General features: G+C 44.0%; 1 protein-coding gene across 1 annotated transcript in view; it reads right to left on the minus strand.

Moving 5' to 3' along the window:
* ERBB4 (erb-b2 receptor tyrosine kinase 4) overlaps positions 1-14306 on the minus strand; it is a 1576940-nt gene that overhangs the window by 110161 nt on the left and 1452473 nt on the right. The window contains exons 21-22 of the mRNA XM_078682001.1: positions 7734-7809; positions 6480-6626 (exon numbers count right to left, since the gene is read on the minus strand). Coding sequence (XP_078538127.1) covers positions 6480-6626; positions 7734-7809 — 223 coding nt within the window. The remainder of the gene's footprint in view (positions 1-6479; positions 6627-7733; positions 7810-14306) is intronic.

Raw genomic sequence — 14306 nt, forward strand, 5'->3', positions numbered from 1 at the left:
GACACGACAACAAATGATGTCTGATGGTTTCTGAATCATGCTTCCAATCACAAGGCTGACTCCTAGCCTAAGATATGGGCTCTCTCGGTAGAGTAGGCATGGCCAACTCTTTATGTGGATTGCAAGAGAAGAGAAATTGCAAGTCATCTGACTATGAGGGTGCATCTGCACTAATCCGCTTCTCTTTTTGTCTATTTTCGGCATCTTAGGGGCCGCAGAATAGTTACCAGGATTTGCATCTCCACTGGGAAGCCACACCAATCCTCCACTCCTTGCTTCGCCTTGCTTTGGGCTGCCAGCTTCCCCTGCAGAAAAATAGGTTTGTGGAAGGCCTGCATGTAGGGGCTCTTGCCTGCTCCTTACCTGACCCAACGAAAGAATGCCAGACTGATAACTGCTGGCGTTGAAGGGCGTCAGAGTTGCGGTGCAGGCCAGGCAGTGCGTTGTTCACTTCACGAGCGGTGCCCCGGGCCTTGGTGCAGGTCGCGGCGTCACAGCGATGTCGCGGATGGCGTCAAAACAGGTTTTCCTGCTTCTTTTAGGTTTCTTACAGCTCTTAACAGCAGAAACAACCTCCAGAGGCCCAAAACTTGAATAGGCACCTCCTGGCAGGCCCGAACTCTCAGCAAGAGGGTTCAAGGGAGCTGGGGATGAAGTCTTTGTGTCACTGATACTTCGGAACAGGAGGCCAGCACACCTCAGGCCTTGGTATCTTCTTCAAGCAGGTTCAAAGCAAAGTTCCAGTCTTTGTCCTCTCCTTGGCAGAAACAGCAACTGCAGGCCAACCCCACACAGCACACAGAAAAGGGGCAGTACTCCTCCTCACAACTCTTCAGCTTTTCTCCTTAGCAGAGGTTCCTCTTGAGTCCAGAAGTAGTCTAAAGTTCAGGGGTTTTAGGTCTAACACTTGTTCTCTTTGTGCAAGGGTCTCTGACCCCAGTCCAAGCCAGATCTGTCCTCACTGGTGCAGTATGACCATAGGGGGTGGTGACAGCATTGTGAAAGGGAGACAAGCCCTATTCAGGTGCAAGGAAACCTCCTCCCATTACCCTAAATTCAGCCTGGGTTTATTCAGCCCAGATCTGAGTCATCCAGGAAATGCCAGGCACACCTCCATCCCCCACGCCTCCAGTGGCTGTCTACAGTGAATGCACATCCCTAGCCCCCGTCACTCCAAAACTAGACAGTCAATACACAAACTAGGCAGAGGAACACAGAATGGTTAAACAAGAAAACGCCTACTTTCTAAAAGTAATATTTTCAAACATACAATTTAAAACCATCTTTTCTAAAAGATGTGTTATTAAATTCTGAGTTCAGAGAGCCTAAACTTTATTTCTCCATCTTGTCCCAATGGGAAGTTATACTGTAAAATGTTACAAAGCATTTCCATTCTATCCTATGTGGCAAGATAGACTTTCCATAGTGAAAAACTAAATTATTTCCTTATCAGGACATGTCACACACACACCAGTACATGTCCTACCTTTCACATACAATGCACCCTGCCCAGGGGGGTACCTTGGGCCTACCATAGGGGTGCGTTACATGTAAGAACCGGGAAGGTTAGGGCCTGGCAAGTGGGTGCTCTTACTAAGTCCACGTGGCAGTTAACAACTGCGCGCAGACACTGCAGTGGCAGGTCTGAGATACCTTTTCAGGGCTACTCATGTGAGTGGCGCAATCAGTGCTGCAGGCCCACTAGCAGCATTTGATTTACAAGCCCTGGCACACTTCAGTGCACTTTACTAGGGACTTACCAGTAAATCAAATATGAGACCAGGGAGAACCAATTTTAACAACACTTTATGCAGGGAGTACTATACGTAGGGAGCACTTGCACTTCGACACTGATAAGCAGCGGCAAAGTGCCCAAACAATCAATCTAAGCCAGCAAAAACAAAATCCAGCACAGCATGAAAAATACAGGAGGTAGAGGCAAAAAGTCAGAGGAAACCACATCAAAGATGCCAAGTCTATCATGCTCTCATAGCCTCTCATTTTCCAACAAGCCATTCAATAGCTGAATTTTCACGACTGCTACTCCAGGTTTGCGCCTGATGCAGAATTGATGATGACATGGCTTAAACTACTTCTGACCCTGCAGCCAGCACCACACACTCTGACATAATTGCCATCCCATAAAAGGGCAACTGGCACAATCACCACTAGGCATGGTGCTGCGTGAGTCCACTCACCATAGAACGGAGGTTGGAGGAAGAGGAGATCCCTCCAAGGATCCAGTGTGGAAGTAACCAGGGGACGGTCGGAGAATAGAGGGTGGCATGTCCTTTCTTTAGAAAAGTCTCGCTCCCATGGGGAAGAAGCATGTCCTTGAATGTCTTTGATCACATCCAAAAATAAAATCTCACGACCCCTATGAACAGTGGCTACCCACAGTTCCCCTTAATATGCCTACTAAATAAATGGGTGACTTATATTAACAATGACTTTGACAAAGCTTCACAGACTGAAAATATTTTAGACCCCATATGTCCCTTGACTGACATGGGCCGTACCCTGTGGAAATATCAACATAGAGAAAATACTCTTGCATCACCCTTCTCATTTTCAGAAAAAGAGAGACGAGAAAGTATATGTGGTTTAATACCAAGCACAATATATTAGAATGTTTCACACTAGCCGTGTATGTTTTCCATAGTATTGTGTCACGGAGAACCCCCAGATTCTGTGAGACCGCAGAACTTGCCATATCATGAATACATCACAAGGGGGTGAACTATTTTGCCGCAAACACTTCTACTGTGAAACACAAATGAGGCAATAATAGGTTGGTAAGACACAATCAGTCAAGCAAATGTCTGAGTGTTGCCCTTACTAAGCTCACAACATATAATGAACCAACAGAGTATGTTGTGAGCTTAATTGAGACAACACTTAAACAAAATGCAAAGGGTTTAGTTGACTAATTGTGTCTAGCCAACCCATTATTGTGCAATGTGTGTTTAGTTTGACAGAAGAAGAGAGGGTGAAGAAGGGGAGAGGATCTTGATCAAATTGGGGGAATCGGGCTCGAGTCTCGGCAATGACTCCCAACATCAAGTGATTCTTGGCAAATCACCTAATCTCCCCGTGCCTAACAAAATGAATGTGTCTAATGCAACAGGCGCTCATGTAAAGTACTCTGATACCCTCGGGTCAAGTTTGTGCTATATATAATTCCGGGGCAAAAATATGTGTGTGTTCAGCTCTCATGCGACCCACTAATTAATTCCAAGGCAGATCCAACCATCGATTGGACCCTTGTTGGATTAATCAAGATACCATACCAGTGCCGATTTTCAGTATTACTCTCAAAACACTCACCTTGACCTAATTTTGCAGAATTCCAGAGTCGAACTTATCAAGTCCCAGACTCTCAACATGCAGTGCCAAAGATTGATGCTAGTTATCCCCTGGCATTCATGCACCTTGAGGGCAACCTAGGTGGCTTTGCAATTTTGGCATTGGGCCAAGGTGAAATGTATATTATGGAGGCACAATTCACGTAATATCAGGAATTTTTATTTCCACAAAATTGCCAAAACTACATTATGTCACGTAACTACATGCTGTACATGGCAACATTTCTACCAGAAGAGTGTATGAATAATGTGAATACCAAGAACACAAGCAGTTGTTTCTTGCTCCACTTGTGTTTTTGTTTTTTACCACAAAATACGTCCTCGCACAAATATTGATGTAAGGACACATTTTACTCTAAAATATAGCACTAAATGACGAAATGGCGTTTTACATACACATAATTTTCCAAAAATGTTGAGTAATTCGCAAAAACAAATTTTGGGAATTTCGCACACCTCTGGTGGCACACATGTAAAAACATACGCCTATCGACCAGTTAAGGCTGGCCAAAGGCTCAACGCAGACTTCGAAAAAAGATGGAAATATTTAAGAACTCAGGGGCACACCCCCTTCTAAGGTCCTTTGTCCAGCAGGAGAGGGTTGGAATAGATATATTGTGTTCTTGCCATTAAAGAAGAACTTGAACCAGTCAAGGACCAGAGAAATTTCCCTTCTATCCTTCTTCGGCAGGGCTTTAAATGAACCTCAATGTCACCCTGGATATTGTTGAATACTGATATCTGGGAAATTGACACAGGGCTGGCCGCTGCAGGCAGCAGTGGAGTGGATGTGTGGTGACTTAGATCCTTATGGTCACAATTACCGGTTTAAAAACCAGGGGGCTCCGTTATATTGTACATGACTTGTTTAAAACGCCAAGAGGGTTAGAAACAGGGCAAGGGTCTCATGGGAATCCAGACTTTGAGTGCCTTGAGTGACTTGAGTGCCTATAAGAGATCTTTAGTCTGCAAAATAGAAAATTCTGACAAGTGATGAAGGAATGCAAGAAGCTACCGCTGTGGTGAATCAGGACAAGCCGAGATGATGTGCAAAGTTGCTGCCTACGTGGTGTTACAGACTTTCCTGACATTATAAACAAAAAATCTGAACAAATGTCACTTAGTGCTCTGATGGGGCATACGAAGATGGTGGAGTCAGTAGGATGTGTGAGTGCCTTATAGCCTCTGAAGGCCTCTTCTACTGATAAGTAAATGCTCTGCGTCCTGTAAATTGGCCTCTAAGGCTGTAACTAATCTGTCCATTCCAGAGGCTGCAATAGCGCCTTTTGGAAATGAGTTGGTGGAACTGGTAAGCGCCCCTCGGATGTACGTCAGTACAACGCGATCAAAATGATCGCGGTACTATACGACGCAGCCATTACAACGCAAGTTGTTACAACGACTTGCGTTGGAGGGCGCTGGATTGTGGATTAGTTTAATTTTCTATTCCAACTCCAGCCCACATAACAGTAGGGAAGGTGTTGGAATAGAAAATCAAACTATTCCTTTAACAAGAGCGCCCTCCCGCTCAAGTCGTAGTAAAGACTTGCGTTGTAATGGCTGCGTAGTAAAGGACGCGCGGTGTAAACACCGCATTGTATAGGATGTTTACCGCGCCCCTCTGCTCCCAGGACTTTCTTTGCACTTCCGAGGAAGAAAACCTAATTGCATCTACTGGTGAGAAAGCCAATGATTTTTTTGAACGACTTCATGAATTTATAATGGCTGTGGACATGCTTTTATTTTTACTTCGGTTCAATAAGCCTCATTGATTTAATATAATTCTTGATTACGTTCACAACAATGTGGTTTTGCTGTTGAAGGCCACACTCGTTTCACAACTCCAACTTAGGTTGTGAAGATAAGTGAGGCATACAACATGGAAGATTTACCTCTGCACGTAATGCACAGACCAATCAGGAGTCAAACCTTTAAGGACTACACAGACCACTGAAAAGTTACCTATGTACACCGAGCACTGCCCATCAAGGACTTACTTTTGTGTGCATAGTTCAGACAAGCACATTCCTCAGTCAAGAGAAGAGTTACCAAGACATATGAAGAACTGCTCCTCTTCGTGCTGCAGAGATGTGAGGCACTGGCTATGTCCACACTGCACAGCCCCGCCAGAATTTAAGCCTGTGCATACCTTGTAGGTAATTGAGGATTTACCTGTGCACAACCTGCACAGACCATGAAGGTTTAGCTCTGTGTGCACCGCTCGGACCATCTAGATGGTACAATCTGTGCAAAACATGGAGAGCAAAACGCTAATGATCCAAATCACAGAGGTGGTTGTGTTAATATGTGTAACTGGTTGCTGAATCTCCACAAGTTAAGCACACCTAGCCACAGAATAACGCTGTGTGAGCCAGGCCTTATGTGCACCCAGCACAGGCCATCGAGACGTTAAAAGCACCCTCCACACACCAGGAGGATCTCACCATACCACACAGACCCCTGAGGATCAGACTCTCTTCATGGTGCACTGACTCGTGCGCATCGCAGAAGCTATCAAGGAGCAAACTTGCATGGGCTTTCAGCACATTATGATAACTGCAATTACAACAAATGCATGCGTACCATGTGGAAATGGTCCATTCCTCTGGTTTAGTCTTAACACCATCCGCACTAAGTGTGTTCCCGCTGTGCGCTAAAGATTCGCAAAACCCGCGGTTCATGATGAGCTCAGCTCGTCATGAGCGTACGACAGGCGTACCTCATGACGAGCTGAGCTCGTCATGAGCGTCGAAGGGGTTAATGTTGCCGAAATACATGGTTTCTGGCTCTACTCTTGCTTCTGACGCCAGCTGCTCTCCCCATCAATCAGAATCCTGCCCCTCCAGACAGTGATACAAATACATTCTGATATTGCTTCTGCCATCCTTGCTAGTTCCAGAGGATGGGAAGCACAGCATGTGAAGGGAATAGCCATGCTGCCTGGTTTACTGGGGTTTAACTGGATGGGCTTTGGCTGTTCGGTCACTCATACAAAATGGAAGCAAACTCAAAGGAAGTGACCTTGTATGTTAGGACGGGGGGGAGGTGATGGAAGGAGTGTATTTATCTAGGCTTAGTTTGCCATGAACATGCACTTCCTGCCCGCGCACTCACATTTCACCATGACCATGTAGACATCGATGGTGCAGATTGGAGGCTGTGGGAGCCGCTCCCCTTTCTCCAGCAGGTCTGGGATTTCACGGGTTGGTATTCCATCGTAGGGTTTCCCTCCGAAGGTCATCAGCTCCCAGATGGTGACCCCTAAAAGGAATGGAGAGATAGGAGTAGCATGTCATTAACTCTCGAGATCACCACCTGCACATGTAGGGTCTACTCTTGATCCACAAGGCTGGACACCCTAATCATGACCTAGCAGTCGCGCTCTCTGCGTTTGAGAGTATGCACTGGAACACTCCTCTGGAAACTAGTGGAATTACTTAAGGTCAGAATAAGTGTATTATTTGCAGCATTTCAACACAGACCTATAATTCTGTCAACATAAGTTTAGAGTCCCACAACAATCCGTTCTAGAAAAAACAATATCAACAGCTGCACTACGTACGCCTGACAAGTCTTGATTTGAAATCTGATTGACTGAATGTAAGCATTTATTGTTTCATTGTTTACTTTTTTATGGTTATTGAGAAATAAAAAAAACATAACCATAAACAATACTATAAGCTTTACTTTCATATACATCATGAACTGAATACATACATATAGAGAAAGCATCAATAAGAGGGTAAAAAAACCAAAATATGTTCGTTATCTAGCAGCATTAGAACAGACTGACTGGGTGGTTTAAAAGGAATAACTAATTTTTTATATACTTAAAGATAATCATGATTATTTTAAGGGGTCATAAAAACCGACAGAAAAGCACAGTCACTCACAATCCTACATCAACAGGTGCTATCTAGTCTCGTCTAAAAAAAATCTGCATCTTTGATGGTCAATGCAACGCATGCAGCTTTGAGTCAGTACTTGAACCTGTCGATAATGTGCTTTGTTTTTACAAGGGTGTGCAGCTCCCTACTGCTCTCTAGCTAGAAATGTTTTGATTTGACACCAGAACCCAGTTTAGTCACTTTTCTGTGTTCACTTAGGAAATCAGTCCTTCCCACTACTCTGAACACTAAATAAAAAGTGAATGGAAAAGAAGCAAAATATGTCCATATCATTTTAGAATGCCAGCATTCAGTATTATATCAAGCACACTTTGGGGAAAAAAGCCTAGCTGCCAAGATAAGCCTTCCCCGAATTCAAATAAATTTACCGTAGCTCCACATTCAGTATTATATCAAGCACACTTTGGGGAAAAAAGCCTAGCTGCCAAGATAAGCCTTCCCCGAATTCAAATAAATTTACCGTAGCTCCAGACGTCACTCTGGTGGGTGAACTTCCTGTAGTGAATGCACTCCAGAGCCATCCATTTGATGGGCATCTATTAAAGTGAAAATGAAAAAAGGTGAATTATTAAAAAACACATGAACAAGAAACAAACAACGATTAGACGGGCCATCCCTGGTGCTACTCTAAGAATCTGGAATCGCCTTCCACAGCACTCACAATATCATCTTATATTGTCACCAGAGCTCAAAGTCCTGAGTGAAGCTCAACATATCTAACTTCCAACAAGAATAAACACAGCAAACATGGGTTGAAATAAAGTCTTCATATAAAAACCTGGAAATATTCAAATACCTCTTATCTTTACCTTATTCTTGTCCATGCACACTGTACACGGTGTTGTTTGGAACACATACATTGTATGTATCTCTACGTATTTGTATGTTTTCCCACGTCAACACTTGCATGTTCTGTGCTATATAGAACTAAAGATAAATAAATGCAAACAGGCACTTGTGGCTACTACCAGATGCAGAAGCCCCCCATGGTTTCTATTTTGCAAACACTCTACCTTTTCTACCCCCAAAACAATCCACCCCTTTACAAATATGTATAGTGTAGACAGCACAACATATTTACTATATTTATTTATTTTTTTATTTCACTTATAAAGCGTGCTATCACCTCGAGAGGCATCCTGGCGCTGACAGACTCGAAAGAAAAAAGGAAGGGGCAGCTGATAACAGGCTAAGGCTTAGGGAAAAGCCAGGTTTTCAAGTGCCTTCTAAAAACAAGAAGGCCGGTGACCTGCCTGAGTTCAGTGGGAAGAGAGTTCCAGAGCCTGGCCGTGGCCACACTGAACGATCTACCTCCTGCTCTGGATCTCCTGAACCTCAGTACGGTCACCAACGGTGCTGTCTTGAGGTTGCATCAACCGCCCAGCATTCAATCGCTCATACGTCGAATGATATTCCAATGTTCCATAACTTTTTTCTTTGATACAATGCATACATTAAATTCAGGACAGTAACTACGAGATAGGACCACTATAACGCTGTTAGCAAATTCTTTACAGCCCAGCAACATCTAAACCTCAGATTCTGGGATCTACGCTGCAACGTAATCAGTGGCATGGCCACTCAGCTGAAATGCATCTGGACCCCTACCTTCTATACCTTCCCCTGCTCTAGAAACCACTGTAAGGCAGAACCAGCACAGTAAGCAACATTTTACAACAAGCATTGGCAATGCCCAAAGGTTTGGCTTTTAAAGGAATGTTGCATGGTAATGTGAAGCATTGTATGTGAAAAGCCTGTGAATTGATAGGTATTTTTGTGGAAGCAAAGAACTGTAGAATAATATTGGTGCAGGTTAAAAAGTCAGGCAACAGTTGCACTGTCAAGCCAGCCCTAAACATCCATATAGGGTATTGGCTGCCCTACTCCCCTCTGTGCATTATCTAGTTATCTAAGATACTGTATTTGCATTACTTCATGTGAGTGTCCTGAAAAGTTCAAGCTCAGGCAGCTGGAAAAATAAACAAAATAATCACAGTTGTGTGGAGGGCAAGCACTTTATTTGTGGAAGGACAAAACTTCTGAGCAATCAAGATATGTACTCCTGGCTTCCAAACATGTGGGTGGAGCCAAAGCCCCTCGCTAGTGATCCTCACATAAAAGGGTGGCTACAGCAGCGCTGTCAATCCTGACATAAAAAAACATACATTATGACATTGAAATGCCTGGCTGAGTACTTTCGTCCATTCAGGTCACAGTAAACGAGAAAGAATGCATTGTTTGCTCTTTGTTAAGCAGAAACCCAGCCAATGCCCCTTCCTCCATGCTCTGATTCCAAACCTAACGCCAGACCTAAATACTGACCAGAAAGATGAGCTGCCACGCACAAAATCTGTCCTGCTGCTTTCCAATTATTCCGTTTGCAAAAAAATCCATTCACATTACAATAAAGCATCATTGCAATCATTATTAATCACAAGGAATTTCATATGATGAAGTAAATCCATAACATTGTGTAATGCGGTACTCCAACAACTCATTGTACAGGCTAAAGAGCATCATACTATAAAACAAATCAATCCAGAAGCAAAAGGCCATACAATTACAGTCATCAGACTGGAAATCATACAGCTGACGTTTAAATCTGCATTCTGGATGGCAGATACAAAAAATTAATATATGCAATACTCATTCCAATCAATTACTGTCAGCCTGGTTAGTTAGTTACTCTTCTAGACGTTTGTTAATTACTTTCTTGGATTGTCAAGGTGCTCTACACAAACAATACAACACAACATCCAAATGGGTGGTTTTCATAACCAAAAACGATCAGCACCAACACCTAGCTTCTGCCTCCAAGGAAAATAGAGTAGAGCCTCAGCTCCTAGTCCTCAGTGCATGGTGCGGATCTACGGACTCTACGGAATCGCCAGTAAAACAAGCACATTGCGTCCATTGTTTGTGCCACCATGGCCTTACTAACACGACCGATGCTGGAAACACACGTGTTAGAGGCTGCATAAATGTTTGTTATTACACTTATTGGTTTTCGTACAAGGGACAGCGGGACCAAAGCTCTACTACATGGTATCAGCTGTATATTTCAAAGTTATATTTCAGAGTTTCTTGCACACAGGTAGGGATTTTGTTAGTCTCGTCAAATCAGATTTGTAAACCTAGTTGGAAGAATCATCACTGGACCTTCATGTAAACATCCACTGCCAAGTCATTTACCAGTTTTTTTTGACACACTGGAATTTCTGATTTCATATCGATCCATTGCAGAATGGGCTACATTTGCAAAAATATTCCTTATATATGGTGCTATAAGTATATTCATTTTTGTTAAGGGGTGACTTTGTTGGTGAAAGAAGAGACCTGCTACTGATGCCACCAATGTTAGAGTTCAACAGCACCGAGTACCATCTCACACAAACCATGATCAGCTGGCTGTGTTATGACTTCCTGGATCACTGTCTATTCCCAGAGGTCACTACAGGAATGTAACATTGTGTTGTTGTGCTGCACGGGACTCATTGGGCTGACAGATCCACTCCTGTCATGGAAACCTCGCACCCTGATAATCAGTCCACCGTAAAATATGTCGTAAGAGCTATCTTTCTTAACGGACATCATCTCAATTCTAGTGACATGTGTTGACTTCAAGCTTCCGATCATGGCCAAATTCCCAGAAGTTCTCAGTCCTGCACTTAATTTTCAGTTCCGACTGTGAGTTTAGCATCTTCTATAGCATACTTAGTCCAGGGATTTTGAACATGGTTCGCAATAACAAACAGTCAATACTTTTGACGAAGAGGTTGAATGAAAAGAGAGCGGATGTCATTGCTAGGCACTTTCATAAACAGTTAAGGTATGTGCAGTGTACTATGCCTTTGCGCACCATAGAAGCTTAAGTTGCCTATAGAATGTCGTACTTCTACCGAATTCTACTAGAATAGACCACGCTAAATCTCAAATGAGCGGACAAAATGCTGCCTTTAGATTCATGAATCCAGTACATACATGCTGTTTCTATAGATGCGCATATTTCAAGATATTTAAATTGTAAAATTGATGAAAAATATTCACAGATGTATCTCAATTGTCCTTCCGAAAATGTTACTTTATTCTGCTTATTGTTGTTAGTAACCAATGTATGAGCAGCCGTACAAGGGATTAGTAGACCACTCGCAGAAGGGAGTGAGAATTGGGTTGTTGATTGACTGGGGTGTGAGCCCTGGTCAAACAGGAACCACAATCCTTGTCACGGAGAGACACAAGTCAGCCCTAAGATAACCTGGGCTCAACCCTCTGGTAGCTAGGCACAAAACAGTCAAGTTTAGCAAAGAGGCAGTGCATAAAGTATTTGTGCAACACTCCAAACAGTAATAAAGTTAAAACACCACGCAAAAGGGATCCCACACCAATTATGGAACATATAACTTTTAAAATAAATTTAAAAAACCCAAAATGACAAAAAATCCAATAAGTAGAACTGTAGATCTGCGATTTTAGGGAAAACAGCACCATGAACACAAAGGCCAAATGTGGATATCTGGTCGCCCTAGACCGGGGAAAAGTCACAAGATCAGGCCGACAGCGATGGAGCAGGGGCTGGCTACAGGGACCCAGTTAGGCCCATGGAACAGCATACCTTAAATCCTGGTTTGTGGAGCGTTGCTAGGATATGCGTTAAAGATGTGTCACACAGCCGAAGCGATGCATCGGATCCAAGATGCGGCAAGGCTGTGATGCGAGGGGTTGCCTCATCAGGGATCTCATCAACGGGGCTTGTAATGTGCAGTCCAACATCGAGGATACAGCACGTAGTCGGACGATGCGTCAGTTCCAAGGAACTGCGAGGCTGCGATATGGAATCTGGCATTTTCTTGGAGGCTGCCATCATCAAGGGATGTGAAGGCCTGCACCGGGGATGCGTTTCACAGTGGAGAGTGCAAAGGGGTTGCAGGCTGTGGCAAAAATGTGGGTCTTTGCAAGTGGTCTAATCTATGCACCAGCAGATATGCGTAGGTTTTGATCGGAGCTGCGCCAATCAGCAGAGGTGATGCAGCTGTTCCGCTGGATTCACAGAGGCTGTCAAAGCACCTTAATCCCGCTTCCAAGGGTCCAAGACTGGGGTGACACCACTTGGCAGGATAGACTCACAGATGGCAGAGTCCAGGTGCAAGTGTAAGGTTGTTGGAAATCTGTTATGTCCCTGAGACTGCAGATCAGGAGGCCAGCCAACTAGCCCTTGGAGTCACTCTGGGATCTGGGTTCAAGAGATGCAGGTCCAGTCCTTCTCACCCAGGCCAGAGGGCAGCAGACAGCAGGGCAGAAGTTCTTTGGAAGCAGCTATCCAGCAGAGTGGCAGTCTTTTCAGCACCACAGCAGTCTTTCTTCCACAGAACAGGTCCAGAAGTGTACTGAAGTGGTGGTTTCTGAGGTCCGGTATTTATACCCAGATATACCTTTGAAGTGGGGAGAAGATTCTAGAAACATGCCTTTGAAGTGCATCGGTGCCCTGCCTTCCTGGCCCTGGCTACAGACTAACTATAGGGGTTATGTAGCCCTTTGTATGGTGACAAGACACAGCCTATACAAGTGTAAGTGGGCCTGGGTATGGCTCCTCTCTCCCATCCCACCTAAGCGTCCCATTGTTTGTGGCTGTCTAGTAGGAATACACAAAGCTCAACTGTCAGCCACCCCCAGTCATGTGACCCTGAGATAGGCTGCCTGCACCACATGGGTAAGGCGAGAAAATATCAACTATCTAAAAGTGCAATTTTTAAACTGTTCATCATTCTAATTCCAGAGACACCAAATATGAACTGGTTACCTGTCCCCATTTCGAAATTACACTTATAAAATATTATAAGGTAACTCAAACTAAACTTAAAAGTACATGTCCTTTGTTTTAAATTCATTGCACCCTGCCCTCTGGGCTTTCCAGGGTCTACCCTTGGGATGACTTATTTGTATTTAAAAGAAAGGTTTGGGTCTGGCAAAAGGTTAAATGCCAGGGCAAAACAGCAGCTTACAACTGCACACAATCGTGTTGCAATGGCAGACCTGAGACCTAATTAAATTGCTAATCAGGTGGTTGGCACAATCAGTGCTGCAGGCCCACTGGTAGCATTTAATTTACATGCCCTGGGCACAGGCAGTGCCTCTTTACTAGGGACTTACAAGTAAATTAAATATGCCATTTGGGTATACGCCAATCACACCATGTTTTAAAGATAGAGCACACCACTTTAGCACTGGTTAGCAGTGGTTACATGTACAGAGTCCTACAGCCAGCAAAGACAAAGTCAGCAAAAATAGGAGGTCTCAAGGCAAAAGGTAGGTGGGAACCAAACCAACAATGCCAGGTCTAACAAGAACCTGTGCGTTTTTAGCCACTTCTACTTCTTATTTTGTACTTTCAATTTTTCTTTTTATTACAGAAATGAGGACTGGTAGCTCATTAAGCATAGCAACTGCCACCCATTTTTTGTGTACATATGTATCTCAGGGTATAGCTACTGATAGTGCAGCAGATGCAGTGTGGCCCAGAGGTCTTAGGGGCCCACTGAGGATGCATTTATGTTGTATTTTACTAGCCGTCCAGCTGTAAGAGAAACCATTTGCCTTGCTAGCACCTGGGCAAGTTGCACCATTGCTACATCACTGATGCCACTGCAGGCAGGACCCTCTCACAGCATTTGCTAACTCCCTGAGGATTTCACCTTCATTTTGGTCATCTATCTGTTGATTATGAATGTTCCCAGTCACTGTTTTTTGATCAACGTTCCACCGTTGCTAATCAGGTGGGAGAAATGTCAACATGCACGTCCTCCCTTGCACAACAGAAGGCGGTGATCCTCTGCCCTATTGGCCACTCTTTAATTTGACACCCGAAATGGCAACAGGCATAGGTGGCTATTGCTGTTTTGTGTTCTCCAGAATTAGAACGTTGCTCATTACCACGTACTTACTTCAGTAGGAGATAGTGGAGCTGAGCCCTGCAGAATTCCTCTCGGAGGAACACCGACCTGGATTTTACACCTAAACTGTGAATGTCAATCGCAGT

Source organism: Lissotriton helveticus, chromosome 3_1, assembly GCF_964261635.1.
Source record: "Lissotriton helveticus chromosome 3_1, aLisHel1.1, whole genome shotgun sequence".
In the NCBI taxonomy this organism is placed as follows: domain Eukaryota; kingdom Metazoa; phylum Chordata; class Amphibia; order Caudata; family Salamandridae; genus Lissotriton; species Lissotriton helveticus.